This window comes from Drosophila nasuta, chromosome 2L, assembly GCF_023558535.2.
Source record: "Drosophila nasuta strain 15112-1781.00 chromosome 2L, ASM2355853v1, whole genome shotgun sequence".
Classification (NCBI taxonomy): Eukaryota; Metazoa; Arthropoda; class Insecta; order Diptera; family Drosophilidae; genus Drosophila; species Drosophila nasuta.
Window position 1 is genome coordinate 3,721,015 of NC_083455.1, and position 15,720 is coordinate 3,736,734.

The 15,720-nt window shown below is 41.7% G+C and overlaps 4 protein-coding genes across 6 annotated transcripts; 2 read left to right on the top strand and 2 right to left on the bottom strand.

The window, feature by feature from the left end:
• Window positions 1-69: 69 nt before the first annotated feature.
• On the bottom strand, window positions 70-3,668 carry LOC132798705 (uncharacterized). Its single transcript, XM_060810661.1, is given in 2 exon segments — window positions 70-2,659; window positions 2,661-3,668. Coding segments are annotated over 2 exon segments (2,922 nt in total). The 5' UTR covers window positions 3,303-3,668; the 3' UTR covers window positions 70-379.
• A 148-nt stretch (window positions 3,669-3,816) lies between these two features.
• On the top strand, window positions 3,817-4,368 carry LOC132798706 (DNA polymerase epsilon subunit 3). Its single transcript, XM_060810662.1, has one exon. The coding sequence runs from the start codon at window positions 3,907-3,909 to the stop codon at window positions 4,300-4,302; it is 396 nt and encodes a 131-aa protein (XP_060666645.1). The 5' UTR covers window positions 3,817-3,906; the 3' UTR covers window positions 4,303-4,368.
• Window positions 4,369-4,469: 101 nt separating this feature from the next.
• On the top strand, window positions 4,470-10,923 carry LOC132798702 (DNA excision repair protein ERCC-5). Of its 2 annotated transcripts, XR_009633965.1 has the most exons (6): window positions 4,470-4,649; window positions 4,730-4,905; window positions 4,978-7,152; window positions 7,209-7,650; window positions 7,707-9,342; window positions 9,394-10,923. XR_009633965.1 is itself a non-coding variant. In XM_060810658.1 (5 exons), exons 1-5 carry the CDS (start codon window positions 4,562-4,564, stop codon window positions 8,576-8,578), a joined length of 3,753 nt encoding a protein of 1,250 aa, XP_060666641.1. In that variant the 5' UTR covers window positions 4,470-4,561; the 3' UTR covers window positions 8,579-10,923. The 2 variants fall into 2 exon arrangements, 1 of the variants encoding a protein (XP_060666641.1); XM_060810658.1 differs by having other exon boundaries at window positions 7,707-10,923.
• Window positions 10,890-15,302, bottom strand: LOC132798703 (beta-alanine-activating enzyme). 2 transcript variants are annotated; one of them, XM_060810659.1, is made up of 6 exons: window positions 14,583-15,302; window positions 14,187-14,525; window positions 13,283-13,564; window positions 12,790-13,214; window positions 11,403-12,730; window positions 10,890-11,342 (listed from the first exon to the last, which is right to left on the bottom strand). In XM_060810659.1, exons 1-6 carry the CDS (start codon window positions 15,146-15,148, stop codon window positions 10,932-10,934), a joined length of 3,351 nt encoding a protein of 1,116 aa, XP_060666642.1. In that variant the 5' UTR covers window positions 15,149-15,302; the 3' UTR covers window positions 10,890-10,931. The 2 variants fall into 2 exon arrangements, with proteins under 2 accessions (XP_060666642.1, XP_060666643.1); XM_060810660.1 differs by lacking the exon at window positions 14,583-15,302 and having other exon boundaries at window positions 13,283-13,580; window positions 14,187-14,344.
• Between the last annotated feature and the right edge of the window lie 418 nt (window positions 15,303-15,720).

The window sequence follows — 15,720 nt, forward strand, 5'->3', positions numbered from 1 at the left end:
AAATCATTTAATGAAATAAATGTATATTTACTTAAAAAAAAAAAAAACAAATGCCTTGTTCTATTTCTATAACATTCGAAAAGAATTCCAACCATTTAGTAACGTACTCCCAACATTTTGACTATCAATAACAGAAAACTCATTTTCTTTTCATCAACCCATGGCAAAATTCGAGTTTTCCTTTTTTCATATAAATATATTTTATTGAAAGTGTGACGTAAAAAAATATACTTTAAATCTTGAATTAAATATGTACGCAATACATTCGTATTGTAACTAGTAATAGCTTATAAATCAACAACTATAATATCCCCGAGAATTTGAAACTACACGATAGGTAAACGAGTAACAACAAAACACATGGCATCTATCGCGATGACTAGGACTGATTATCCCTGCTGGCCACACCAAGATTACAATTACCAAGAAAGTCGAGCTCATCGCTTTTCGCGATGACTCGCCCTATATCATAGGGCGATAAGGCTAACTCCACGTTGGATGCGGCGGGAGGCAGCGTCTCTATTGCATGTGACTGCTGCTGCAACTGCAGCTTATTACTCGCTGCACGGCGCACTAGTTTTTCGATAAACATTTGTAACACATGGGCTAGCAATGTGAGAGCTAACGACTGCGAAACACCCGGTACACACTGCTCCGTATCGAGGACAATGCCAACATCTTTACACATGTCGCGCACAAGCTGTGTTGCAGCTTCAAGTTTCGACGGTGGCGGTAAATATAGCATCTGATGGTTATTTGGATTATTATGAGGAATGCTTGATGGTCTGGAAATTCGCGATGTAGATGCATCCAATCCAAGCACATCGACTAATTGCATTTCCTCGACTTGTTCAACACGGCATTGCAAGCGTTTTGCGTTTCCAGTTAGCCAATTGTCTATGCGGGTTCTTGTGCTAAGAGTGCAAAAGGTTTGAAACTGTCGATGCGGCTCCTCCTTCAGTTGCTGCTGGACCCGCTCTGATAAAGGAGTTGGCGCCGATGTTGTTTTATCCCGGGTAACACAAAGCATTTTCAGGGGCGGCGTGTAGCCATGGAGACGCGCAAAGGCAACAATCTCACGTACGCTCCAAAAGTATTCCTTGCCTGTTGAATGCAGATGCTGCAAACGCTGGTGATGACGCATGCAACGAGACAAAAGGCGACCGCGCATAATCTCGTAGAAACGTTGACGCAAGGCAGGTTGAACCAAAAACGCTGACATTGTCTGAGTGCCAAATACATATTCGCTACTTGAAAGACCAGTCAATGGCAATCGACGCAGCAGAAATTCAACGGCAGTGCGCATACTCTGGAATTGAATGCCATTAAACACCTGCTCCAAGCGTAGGCGTTGGCTTTGTGGCACAACTGGCATTGACAGTGCCTCGTCACTACTCATGTTGGCATAGCCATGATCATGTTGCATACACTGTAGAATGTGCCACCGCTTCGACAACTGCTGCGCTGGCTGCGGCTGTTTAAGCAAGCTAAGCTGTGGCTTCAGCAGCGATTGCTGTTTGGCTGCTTGCTTTAGTTTTGACTGCAGTGGATCAATGATGTAGAGTTTGCCAGCCTTCTGGAACACTACGTTCTTTACTTGGCCCTTATTGTGTCCATTATGCAGCTCATGCGGATTTCTATAAGTATTTCCGTTAAAGGACATGTGAGCATTCAGACTGGCTGCTGGCGAACGCGTAGTGAAGGTTGTATCCATGGAATTGAGGCGGGTATGCATTTTGATGGGCGTAACGGGTGTTGGTTGTGCTTTTTTAGGGCTGCTAAGCTTCAATGGCTCCGATACAAGAACAGTGGGCTCAATTTGCTCAATGTCGTCGCTTAATTCGATCTTATTGATGCACGCAAATAAATTATCATCGAGTTCCTCCTTATTTTGAGTTATTGATATCGTTCGCGGCTTCGAGCTATCCGCCATCAAATGCAAAGCAGGTGCAGAAGCAGACGTAGGTGGCGCTGTAAGTGGCTCTCGCTTGATTGTTACGGGTGCTGTTGTCGTAGATGTTTCAGGTGGAGCAATCGCATCAGCACGAAGCCAAACCTCAACAGTGGTCTCCCCGCCCATTGTGTGCAATCCACACATTGTTTTGTCCAGCACAATCGTATGCATTAGTTGAACGGGCTTCTGTTGCAAATTTTCCTGGAAGTAGAGCTGAATGCGCATGGGAAACTCTCCCCAGCCCCGACGTGAAAGCTGAAAGGGCGGAGAGTGCACGTCCACAATGTCGTTGGGTCGATACGAATGATGCAGTTGAAAGCGTACCTAAAAGCAACAGGATAATTAATACAAACACAATTGTGACGTCTTTAACTTACTTTTTTTAAGATACGTCTCCATTGGCTGAGGCAAATTCTTGGCATGGACATAGACCAGCCACTTGTACGCCAATCCCTGGCTGCCTTGCGGTTCATAGTCTGAACCACCGATGTACTTCGAAGTATTGCCTATCACAAAGTGGAATTTATTCTTGTTATTTAAGCGCGAGGCATTCAGGGCCGACACAGAGCTGGAGTCAAGTCCCCTTCCCAGTAGTTGCTCCTGTTGACGCTTGTATGCTTGCTTGCTGGTGCAAGGTTGCTCATCACAGCTAACTTCATTCGTATTCTTCACCTTATCCTGTGAATGGTCCGTTACAATACCTTTTTTCTCGTATTTTCATCTGCCGACGACGTTCTGCCCGTCGGTGCGCTGGATTTCTTAGCCGAATTGTCTGTTTGGCCAAAGTGGCGGCTGTTCGCTCCGGCAGATGCAATTGAATGGGAGCAGGACGTTTGCCCACAATCTTCTTGATGGCCGGATGCAATGCTAGTTGCGCACCATTGTGTTCGGCACCATCGCCGAACAATGTGTCACTCGAGCGTATTCTAGCGACATCGGCAGCTGACAGCGACACCTGCTGCTTCTTATAGTACTCGCTGACCACTTGGTAGCGTAACTTGTCCAGTAGCTGCCGCGCCTGCAGTAATCGACTGTCAATCTCGCTCAACTGCTGTTCCTTGAGGTTCAACTCCTTCTGGAATTCAGCTCGCACAATATCCTCAATACGTTTCAGCTGTGCCGCATTATCTTTTCTCCGCGGTGAGTTATCGATTGCTACATCCTGCTGCTGACCACAACATTCGTCATCTGAGTTGTAGATTTGCTCTAGCTTAACGCGTTTCTCCTTTGAGGTATCGACACTTTGGCTATGGTAGCCAAAACCATAATCCGGATCATGGTATTCGCTATGCTTACGTTTCTTTGGCGTTGTCGTTGTCTTCGACGGCGACGCCGTAGAATTCTCCATGTGCGTTGTGAGGTGGCACAACTAACCGCGGGTGTCTTATCACCTAATTACAAAATAAACCTTTTGAAAAACACTTATGCGCTGTATTTTGCTCATTTATGACGCTTTTGGTAGCAAATTACCAAGCACGAGAGCTAGATAGTTAGTTGATAAATAAACGCGGAAAATGTTTAATAAACATTGTTTATGCTGCGCAGCGTGACCGCACTTGTGATATCGAAATATGCCAAGCTACTTAACAAAAATATACCAGCATTCAACCATCGATTTAGCGAATATTCCTTCTCATGTAACCAATAATTTTTTTATAATGTAAATCAAAAATGTATAACCATTATATTAGGAAGAAGAATTCCATTTATGTAAAACTAAAGTTGAGATGACATGTTTTACATTAATTTATAAAACGTTATTATTATTATTTTTACAACTACTAACCGATATATATCGTCCAACGCATTGGGATGTTGTTCATCTCTAAGAAGACGCACCTTGAATTGCTCAACACTGGGTGCTATCATCTGTATATTAGCGCGGGAAAGAAAGAGCAGAACGCAATTGCACCGTAGACTGTTTCTATAAATCAAAATAATAAAACTACGATATGGTTGAGCGCATCGAAGATTTAAATTTACCCAACGCTGTGATTGCGCGACTTATTAAAGAAGCCATACCAGATGGTTCCAACGTAAGCAAAGAAGCTCGTGCGGCAATCGCCAAAGCAGCTTCCGTCTTTGCAATATTTGTGACTTCGTCGTCCACGGCATTGGCACATAAACAAAACCACAGGACGATTACTGCGAAGGATATACTACAAACGCTGAATGAACTCGATTTTGAAAGCTTTGTGCCATCCCTTACCCAAGACCTAGAGGTGTATCGAAAAATGGTGAAGGACAAAAAAGAAAGCAAGGCCAACAAAAAGGACACTAGCACTGGAGATGCGGCAGCAAGCAGCAGTTCAGCGGCAGCTGCAACGGAAAACGGAGAAGCTGAATGATGAATAATCCATTTTGTGTATTAAAATTTAGTACTGTTTTTTATAAATAAAAACTTAAGAAAATTACGCATATTTGTTTTGTAAACCATTTTCTGCAATCAACAAAATTGCGTCTAGCATAATTGAAGCTTTAACAGCACTGGGCAAACTTTTCTGAACTTTCTTAACACTGCACCGGCATTTGAAGCAGCTGAGAAAAACGCAATGTTCAAACAATCTGATTTTGCATGGTAAGAAAAGTAATTATAATTTAAGTTAAATGGGTGTAACTGGCCTTTGGAAGCTCATTGAACCTTGTGGGAAACCCGTGCCCGTGGAGACCCTGGAAGGCAAGGTGTTGGCCGTTGGTAAGTCTTCCATTCATTTCATTAGTTGCCTCACATTGTGAAATGCTTATAAAGCAAGTTATTAATATACACAATTATAGATATATCCATATGGTTACATCAGGTGGTTAAGGGCTTTCAGGACAATAAAGGCTCTGCACTCAACAATGCTCATCTCCTTGGCCTCTTTCATCGTCTCTGCAAGTTACTCTACTATCGAGTGCGTCCCGTTTTCATCTTCGATGGCTGCGTGCCCCAATTAAAGAGGGATACAATTGTCAGTTTTTTTGTAATTGTTGCTTAAACTAGTTGTTAAATAGCATATTCCCTGTTTGATTTCGCTGCACAGGCACGGCGTCAGCAACAGCGCAGCAAGCTGAGCAATGAGGCGGATCGCATTCAGGCTCTTTTACTGCAATCGCTGGCTAAGGAGAAGGTGGTGCAACAAGCACTGGGCACAAATGCAGAACTTTTGCTCAAATCACCCACAAAGCGTCCAGCAGCTGCGAAGTCGGGTAAGACGGACGAAGACGATATTTTTAAACTACCAGAATTGCCAGCATCAGCGGCGCAATTCAATGAAGCGGACAGTGAACTCGAAGATCAGGAGTATGCGAGTACCAGTGCCACATCAGACAGCTCTTTTGATGAGACCACAGCGCGACATACATATAATTCCAGCTTACAGGCTATCGATGTGCGTAGCCAGCACTTTAAGAATTTACCTGCAGACGTGCGACATGAAATCCTTACTGATATCAAGGAGACACGCAAGCAGTCCTCCTGGGGCCGCCTTCATGAACTGCCTGCACGCAGCGACGACTTTTGTTCGTTTCAAATGAAGCGATTGCTCAAGCGTCGCGCCGTTCAGGAGAGCCTCGAGCAGGCTGAACAAGAAATGGGCGGTCGTACACTCACCTATTCAGAGCTCTCTGAGTTTTTCAGTGAGGAGGGCATTGTTACCCCTACGGCCATTGAGGAAAGCACTCGTCAAATAAGCTCTGATGAGCACACTCGTTTCTTGTTAGTGCGCGATCTCAAAAAGAAAGCCCTCGAAGACAACCAGAAGGCAATGAAGATCAAGTGCGAACCCATTAAGGAACTTGATAGCGAAGAAGCAGCCGATGAGAAACCAAGTACTTCAGCCATGGCAGTAAAAAGAAGCATTGAAGACGATGATGTGGTGAAGAAAGAGTTGGGCTCTGAATATGATACTGATTTGGCCATGGCGCTAGCATTATCATTGGAAGAATCAGGCAAAGTCTATGATGAGAAAGATTACGATTATGATTCGGATCAAGATCTGCGTCTAAATCGCGAACAAAGCAAGCAATTGCGTCATGCTGCCAAGGGACCAGCGCGTGCATACATGATTGAATATGGGGGCATGAATGAAGAAGAGGTGGGCAATATAATGGAGGCGACGCAATTAAATGATACACAGAGTCTTGAGGCTTTTTTGCACAACACGAATGTTAATACGGAGACAGCTGGGGATGAAGCAGATAATTCAATTGAGGAAGCTAAATTATTGTCTTTAGCGATTGAAGAAAGTAAAAGAACTCATGCCGAAGATCTTGTCAAGTCGGAACAGATTCAAACAATCGACAGCGATACAGATTCTGACTTGGAGGAGGTTGTTGATACATCCGTCATATCTAGCAAAAAGAGTTTAGAAATTTGCGTCGATATTAAAGATGCATTAAATAAGGATGATGATCTTTTTGCAGATATCTTTGATATCGACACTCAACAAAACAAAGAATGTAGTAAAAACTCAGAGTTGCAGAAAACTGAAATTGCTGATAAGGAACTTGAAGAGACTTTGTCAAAAGATGCCATGAGTAAAAAAATAATACCAAGCAAGCAAACGGCAGAAGAAATTGTTTTAACAGATAGCGAGAAACAAATTGAGTCTGAAGACGAATTGTGTGACGCCGAAAAGACATCCGAGTCAGATTTAAAAACCACTGTTGCAGTGGCTAAAGAAAAAGAGAGGCCATCAGGAACTGATTTAAAGCCATTACCTATAAAGCCCGCTGCCGCACTCGATTCCCTACTTGACGATCTTAAAAGACAAACTGCAGACGTTAAAAACATCAAATTGGAATCAATCAAACTAGGCACCAGTGCGGTTATTGAGTTGTCTTCTGATGATGAAGCATCTAAGGCAATTATACCTTCCATATCCAAGGATATTATTGAACTTTGCGACAGTGAAAACGAGACTGAAAAGAAACGTTCATCACCAAATAAAACACCGAGTAAAAGCAAAGCAATAACAGATTATTTTGAGACCAGCTATAAAATAAAACGGACACCAGACAAACCAATAGAAGCGGACGTCACACCGCCATCAACTCCTAAGCCATTTTACATAAAGCGTACTCCAAAATCAAGTAGAAAACGTAATGGTAACGTACTCAGCGACGAAGGAATCTCGCCCAACAAAAAGTCGAGCAAGGCAGCAAAGTCTCTTTTTCCTACGAAGGAACCAGAGAAGGTTGAACCAGTTAATACACAGGTGAATAATAACTATACTCATAAATATGTTTTGATATTAGAAATATGTGTTTTCAGGACCTTATAAATGATGCAGCTGATGCTTTGAAATCACAAAAATCAAATGAGGAACTCCAGGCAATGGCCTCGAACTTGGCGCAAGAGCGGCGAGATTTGGAAGTCGAACGTAATCGACAGGATCGCATGGGCATGTCGATTAGCCAACGCATGAGCAACGATTGCCAGGAACTATTGCGTCTCTTTGGCATACCATATATTGTGGCACCTATGGAGGCGGAAGCTCAATGCGCCTTCCTTAATGCCGTCGAGCTCACCAATGGCACCATAACCGATGATAGCGACATTTGGCTATTTGGTGGTCGAACTGTCTATAAAAATTTCTTTGCCCAAAACAAGCATGTGCTGGAGTTCCGAGCCGAGCAAATAGAACAAACGTTCAATTGCAATAGAGGTAAACTTATTCAGCTGGCTTGTCTTGTTGGCAGTGACTACACCACAGGTAAGTTTGATATTTCCGACATAAACCTTTTAAACAAATATGTTCCGACTATTCAGGTATTCATGGCATCGGTGCAGTTACGGCTCTAGAGATATTGGCTTCGTTTTCAAGCACAACCCATATGGAAACGACCCCCTCTGTGAGCTTGCAGTCGTCTGTGCTATCGACTTTGGTAAGGTTTAGAGACTGGTGGCAGGCCCATAAGAACTCTAACTTGCCAATAGGCAGTTCAGCGCGTCTTTCTCTGCGCAAGAAACTCAAAAACATTGAATTGCACGAGGGATTTCCTAGTTCGTCAGTAGTGGATGCCTATTTATCACCCACAATAGATGATAATCGCGACGCTTTCAGTTGGGGCTCTCCCGATGTGGAATCTATACGTGAATTTACGCGAAAGTCTTTTGGTTGGACTACATCGAAAACAGACGATATTCTTATGCCGGTCATGAAAAAAATCAACGAGAAGAAGATTCAAGGCTCCATTCGAAATTATTTTACGGCAAAGAGCGCACTTCGAGTCCAACAACCACCACTTGTTAGTAAACGAGTGCAGATTGCCATTGACAAGATGTCTGGTAAGATTGACAATGAAACCCCAGAGAAACCAAAACGGGCGCCACGTCGAGGGCGCAAGAAAGCAACAGAAGACCAAGAAGCTTCCGCGACGGAAGAGTCAGCGGATTGTCAGCGTAATTCTGCTCGTCCGAAGCGCGGTAAACGGAAGTCCGGTGAAACAACAAATACAGCATGTCCTGAGAATCCCTCCACATCCAACGAAACCTCGAAGCCCGCTAAGTGTGCTCGCATTCCCAGTACCCGGGAAGTTATACCTCAAAGGGAGCGAGATATGGAACAAATGCGTCAGAACAAAGTCAAGGCAGCAGAGGTTCTGAAAGCAAACGCGAAAGCTGCTTCTAAAAAAATATAAATATTTTATTTGATTTTCGTTCTTGTAAATATGCATCCACAAATAATAAATCAAATGAGATACATTGTTAAACATACTAGTGTTTTACGACCTTAATCTCAATAAGTATTCTTTTTAAGTCTGAATTGATACAGATTATAAGTCATACATGTGTATACCAAATTTATTGTTGAGAATTTAAATTTCAAAAACATTTACTCAACACAATGTTGAACAAAAACAAACTAAGCCATCAAGTTGGGAGGGAGCAGACAGCACATTTGCAGCAGTTTCGTAATATGCGGAGCATTTTATTGGATACAATAAGGGAACTTATACTGAATGCTCAGATTAACTCAGAGGTATCAAGCGCATATAGCGACCAGATGGTTAAATGCCTTGGCCTTTGTGAAGATTTAATAAGCGATTGCAAGAACTCATTGCAGTACTCAAAATATGATTTATCTATTGTATATGGAACATACGTTACAAGCAGATCAATGTGTGAAATTGGAGAACCGACTCTTGAAAAGTATCTCGATAAACTTGAAGCATCTCTTCTCGACTTTATTGAGAATCAAAAAGCTTTTCAAGACATAGAACACATTAATGCAGCTAAAGAAATACTGAATGAATTCTTTAATCAAAATATTGAGTTACTCCATCTTGCCATTCGTATGTTAAAACTTATCACGGAAAAGTGCAAAAAGTGTTATAGTCAATTAAAGAATCTCAAAGAATCTTCTAAAGTCTATAGGCAACCGAAATATCATTTAATTAACAAAGTAAGTGACCATATGGAAGACATGGTAAATAATATTTGTGAATCGTTACAGCATAAAACTGAGGAATGCAGTATAAACACTGGAAGAAGTGAGAACAGTGACACTACTAGGGAGACTGGAGGGAGAATACGATCTACAATATCCAGAAAAATAATTAAGGAGATGGAATCCAACAAACATGATAAAAGGATTAGCAGTGATTTAAGTATAGGCAACAAGGAAAAGTTGACTTCTTTTAACCCTTCACGGGTATCTTCTAAGGGTTCAAAGGGTCAAACGTTCTTATTGAAAGGTGCAGCTACTTACATTATTGATGCTTTTATCGCACAGAAAATTGCTCCAAACTCAAATATTAGATCTGAGGCTTATCTGAATGGCAACAAATTAAATGAAGATGGAGTAAACGATGTTTGGATCAGTTTATGCGAACTGCATAACCAAATTTTACTTGAACCAAAGAAATATCGGTTAGAAGTTGTAAGGGAAATCCTCACAAAATTTTACATAACGAGTCTCCAATTAGCCCTCCAAAAAGAATGTGAGAGATTAAAATCTCGAAGTAGAAACAGCATAAAAAGGGCGTATGAATCAGTTGGAAGCTTATTACGACCAAGTACGCCTGCACCTAAGGCTTATTTAATGCACTTAAATTTATATCGCTTACAGTTAACTAAACTTAAGTCGTCAAAAAAAATGTTTAATGCACCCCAACTGTACAAAATGATTATGAACCAGGAACTTCCACGGAGCCAATCCGATAATGATTTATTCAATAAATATGTAAGCGATCGAGAGCATTATAACATTCTATTGATGTTGCAAAACAATGAAAGTCAGGGGGAGGTTCTATTGCAAGTTCTTGAGCAAAACTTTGAAGAGATTTCGAAGCTTATAGATCGAAAGAAACGTTTTCGCAACATATTTCAAAGGTTAATCAATGATAAACAACAACAAAGTTATATAAATTTAAAAAGAGACTCAATTCCTGTCAAAGTACGCGAACGAACTACTATTGACGAGGAGTTCCTTAAAATGGAAAGAGCAAAGTGGGTCAAGTATTTTGCAAACCAGAAACTGACAGCAACGGAGCGTAAATTGGCGCAAATTCGAGTAGAAAAACTGCAAAGTCTTGCCGGAAAACAAAAGGCTGAGCGCAGACAGAAAATATTGCAGAAACGAAAGAAAACACGTAGTATGAAAGCAATTATTGCACTATATAAGGCCCCCCGGCTTACTAATCGTTTGCGTCGAGCAATGGATCAAATGGCCGCGAATAAATTAATTGATTTGAGTGCTTCATCGCAGGCATGTCAGCTCAATGAAATGAAGACAGTCAAAAACGAAGAGCATCCGTTGGCAGATGGTTTAATGGAATCTGTGTCGTGGACATCCTGTTGCAGCGAGTGCAAACGAATGAATGATACATCACATGAAACTGCTCTAGACCGATTCCATCGTACACATGAAGAGATCAAAGCAACAGCTAATTATTGTGATTATTATCCAAGTTAAATTTCCGTTTCCAAATAAAGAATGAAAGAAGATGATTGGCTTAACTAATCATTGCTTGATCAATGCGAATGTTTATTTTAGATTCCTAAGCAATACAAATAGTTGTCACGGCATCCCAGATAGATACGCCTTAGGCTTTCAATGTAACATGGTGTAGAAAACAGTTCTCCGGGCAGCTTGTCGGACCACTGTATCTGGCCATTGCCCAGATTGGCCAGCACTACACGTCCGTCCGTGGCGCAGCAAAATACCAAAAAGCCATTAGGCTCTATTTTCAGTATAGTGGGAGTAGCATAGACTGAAGCTCCTACATCAACCTTCCAGTGAAGCTCAAAGGAGGCACTCTTCCCAGCAGTTGTTTTGCATCGCAGACAGTAGACGTGGTGATCAATGCAGCCAAAAAGCACAAAAGTGTGTCCCATATGCGTTGGCGGCGATCTGACAACGAGCGCAGAGAATATGTTGCCCTCTGCCGAATAGGAGTCCAACTGGAAGTGGTTTTAGCATGAGTAAAGGTTTGTTATACACGTCAAAGTTATTGTACTTACAATCTTGCCGCTGTTCACATTGCAAGCATGCACCTGTCCATTCACCTCGGCACAAGCGAATGTATTGGGATCGAGCAGAACTGGGGACGCAAACATGGGTTGCTTACATTTTTTGGCCCATTGAACAGAACCATCCAGTAGAGAGACGCGCGTATAGCCACCATCCAAGGTACAAATAATGATTGCCTGCTGCCTGGGCAGCTCCAAGGGACTGGCGAAGATCGCCTTCTCGCCAATACGCATACACCACAGCACCTGCTGTCGCTCCGTCGACAGACACATGACATTGTAGTCCTCGGCATAGCTGCAGATCACAATACGTTCTCCGTCCGCCGATAGAAACGGTTGAGCCTTAATCATTCCACCAATATCTATATTCCAAACCATTTCACCGGTCAGGGGGTTGAAACCATAGAGGCACCCATCATAGCAGCCCACCATGGCCAGCTGTTCACTAAGGAATGTAACTTTACACTCGATGCGATCCGGTAGCCTTAAAGTACTCTGCTCCTGCCCCGTCAGTGCGTCAAGTGTGCGCAGTATTTTTGAATGGGCGCCCACAGCCACATATCGGCCCTCGTATTGTGCCACAGGTGAATCAACGCATTTGCTAAAATTAACCTTCCAATGGTACTGAAAGTGAATTGCCGGTTGTTCGACGCGTGTGATGACCAGACCACAAGCCCGACTGCAGCTGGGTGTTGCGGCGGGTATTGCGTCTAAAGGAGACTCGACAGGCTTCAGTTTGGTATTGTGAGTAACAAGCTTGGCCGTATCCAAGAAGCTTAGCACAACACGCAATGGCACGTTTTCGTCGAGCAGCAACTCGAACAGATGTCGTTGCTCATCGTCAATGCACATCTGCAGACCAATTTCGCGACACAGAGTGATGGCATGAAAAGATGTGCCGCCAGCCTGGCGAAAGCTCAGATCATAACCACAGGGATTATTAGTCGCATTAATGTCTAAGCGTTGCTTCTTTGCAAATCTCTCATTCAGCGTATCCACGCACTCGAGCCGATCATGTAGAAAACTTTTGAGTATGTCTTGAGCGGGTTGAGCCAGAAGCGTGCATTCCTTGAGTAGCAGTTTCTTATCCAGCTTTCCATGTGCATCGCATGGAAAATGCTGTAGGTACACGAATCTGTCGGGTTGCTCAGCGCAGGCCAACTTGGACAGTATGTCAAAGGTCTGCGCCCTTTGTTGCACCTTGGTCTTTGGTTCAAAACATCGTATACAGCAGATGAGCTTCTGCAGCTCCTCCTGCCACAAACAGACGGCTAATTCGCTGCTGTGTAAGCATTTTTCAATCTTGCGTGTTATGAGACCTAAGAATTTGAAGGTTTAAATGAGTGTTAGGCGTGCAACTATAGAATCAATCATATACCTAAGCTAATGCGAGTTCCTGCACGCTTTACCACATCGTTGGCTCGCTCCTCGTAAAAAATAGATCCATCATCAAAACGTCGCACCAGATCACCTGTGGCGCGATAGCAAATGGAAGCATTTTTCTTATCCACATCATCGACTTGGGGTATATAGCAGCGTCGTGTTACACTTCCCAGGTAAAGCTCGCCACATCCCTCCTTCTGTTTATTCTCGTAGTGGACAGCAAGCACAGTCTGATCATCAATGGGCGTTCCCAAAGGTACACGCGAATGCAGCGACTTCAGAACATGCATCGTGCTCCAACATGAAATCTCTGTGATGCCGTATACGTTACAGATATGCTTTTGAAGTAAGATCTGCGGTTCCATCCATGTGGCAAGTTCTACGTTAGACGGAAATGGTTCGCCGCCCAAGAGTAACACTCTAAAAATAAATACCACTTTAGTATGTCATTGAAAACGAAATATTTCTTATATGTATGTGGTGATTACCGTAAAGAACTTGAGCTACTTAATATCCGTTCCCTAATGGCGCTTGCTCCAAATTGTCGAAACAGCGATGGTGTCATTTGCAAGACAGTGATTCCGGGAGTCGTAATGCTTGTGGGGAACAAGGCACTTAGGACCCGCTTCGGTGATTCGCGCATCGTGTAGTGGCTGATGAGTACAGCGGAACCATTCTGCAGCGCCAGAAACAGCTCAACAATGGATGGATCAAAGGTGCAAGGAGTGCCCAGATAAATAACATCAGCCATAGATATATTCAATTTTTGACTGGCAATAGAGAAAACTGGATTTTATCTAAAAAAAGTTAGTTGGCACTTAAATTAAATTAGTAGGTTTGTTTAATTACTCATATAGTGATTAACAAGTTTAGAAAGATTCAATGTGTCAATCTAATATGAACATAAAAACCATCTTGTACATAGAAAATTGCATACTCTTTAAAATGCTATGTCAACAAATTGATGTTTAGTGGAGTTACAAATGTTGCATCGGAAAACTTTATGTATATAATATAAATATGCCCCCCTATTCATCTAACTATATAAAAGCCATTGTTATATATAGCTATATAAACTTTGCTCATATAATGGATGATGGATCTGTTAATAAAATTTACATACATATCATAAGAGAGAGTAAATTGAGCTGAATTATGGTTGTTATGATTTGCATGAAAAGACACACATATGTACATATGTACATCTGTATACTGTAGTCTTAGTATGTTTCACATTAGGCTTTTCTTATACAACTTTTTGTAGAATCTATAAATTTGCCTCTAATAAAAACTAATCTTGCTTTACAAACAGACATAATCACAGTTTGGACTAAGATAAGGCATCTAAATATAATATGTTTTCGAGTAAATAGTGAAAGAGTGTTGGCTCACCTAAGTGCCACAATATTGGGTGCAATGCATTCATAAGGAACATGTATCAACTTGGGTGTTCCCGTAGTACCCGTTGTGGTAATCGTGTAGCACATGTTGGCGGGCAAATGAGCCTTAGCCTCAATTGGAGGATCCTTGCTCGTGTGCTTTAGTTTGAAGAGCTTGTACTCCTCATTAAAAACGAGAAAACTGTCGAGATACTCAAAGTACACAGCACCCACTGGCATGTAGCCATTAACAATGAGGTAGTCGATGCCAGCACAACACATTTGCCAGTGCAGGGCCTTGGACAAGATCAGTTTGTCGTTGCTGTAGAAATGGCATTTGTGATTAAGTATGCTGAAATGTAATTAGAATTAATTATAATGCTGTCAGTCACTTTACTATACAACTCACGATAGAATCAGAAGGCATGACGATGGCGTATGATTAGCAATGCGCAGTGCAATGCCGATGCCATTTGGCACTTGGTTACGTCGGAGCTGTTCCAATATGGTTTCAACGCTGCTCACCGCCTTTGTATAGCTAATAGAGAAATCCTGTGGCTCCATTCGCTTAATAACAAAGGGTACATTACCGAAATTTCGTAGTCTCTGAATGTCGTATAATTTTGTGGGCTCGCCAACAATCGTCGGCTCAATATCCTCCCTCGAGATGTGTACGATTTTTAAAGCTTTATCTGAGCTGCAATTCTGTTCATATTTTTCACATGGCTCCTCCAATTGTGTCGGCTCTATGTCTATTTCTGACTTTATCACAGAATCCACTATAGCTTCTGAGCTGGAACACTGTTTATTTTTCTTATCCGCTTCGTCTCTTGTCGCTACAACCACCTGTATCACATCATCATCTGGCTCAGTTTTTATTTCAACAGAATGTACATTAGTTTCGGGTTCAGTCTTATCATCAAGAAGTGGTTGTTCCTCTTCGATAATTTCTGTTTTTATTTCCACATTTGCCATTTTCTCTAATTACAAGCATTAGCAAGTACTTTTTATATATTTATTTAAATTTCACTGTTAGCAGCCTCTCCGCATTTTAATTCCCGTTCAACCACACTGCAATTATTGTTTTTGTTTTGGTCTTCTTCTTCGATGTATCTGCTTTGTTGCTGTGAAAGCTATCGTTACAGTTACTGTATATCGATATTATTCAAAATATCATATTCAAACGGAAAATTTATTTCAAATTGTACTATTAAGATAGGGTTGTCTTAATGACCCAAGAGAATATGGTGAATGTAATAAATGTATTTGAATAACTTTTATAGAAGAAAATGTTATAGACGACAGTTGGTTAAACTTTGAAAATATATCAAAATTGTAACTGACAATAACGTATATTCAAAAATTTTGCTTGCGGTGGCACCTTGGTACTCACACCACAAGGGTTAAATAATATAATTAGAAAAGAAAACGTTAGCAATAAAATATACAGTACTTTATTATTATGAGTTTAAAACTCGCTGCCATAAATTAGTACTTAAATCGATAGTTTCCATCGATATTTCTTCATCTCTCTCGCTCCATTTCTC

Bases quoted from the DNA above. Each gene is read 5' to 3' on its own strand.
- LOC132798702 (XM_060810658.1), top strand. From the start codon at position 4,562: ATGGGTGTAACTGGCCTTTGGAAGCTCATTGAACCTTGTGGGAAACCC. The intron at 7,153-7,208 runs GTGAATAATAAC...ATGTGTTTTCAG, and splicing joins TTGAACCAGTTAATACACAG to GACCTTATAAATGATGCAGC. The intron at 7,651-7,706 runs GTAAGTTTGATA...CCGACTATTCAG, and splicing joins TGGCAGTGACTACACCACAG to GTATTCATGGCATCGGTGCA.
- LOC132798706 (XM_060810662.1), top strand. From the start codon at position 3,907: ATGGTTGAGCGCATCGAAGATTTAAATTTACCCAACGCTGTGATTGCG.
- LOC132798703 (XM_060810659.1), bottom strand. From the start codon at position 15,148: ATGGCAAATGTGGAAATAAAAACAGAAATTATCGAAGAGGAACAACCA. The intron at 13,565-14,186 runs GTGAGCCAACAC...CTCTATTGCCAG, and splicing joins CCCAATATTGTGGCACTTAG to TCAAAAATTGAATATATCTA. The intron at 12,731-12,789 runs GTATATGATTGA...TCAAATTCTTAG, and splicing joins AGGAACTCGCATTAGCTTAG to GTCTCATAACACGCAAGATT.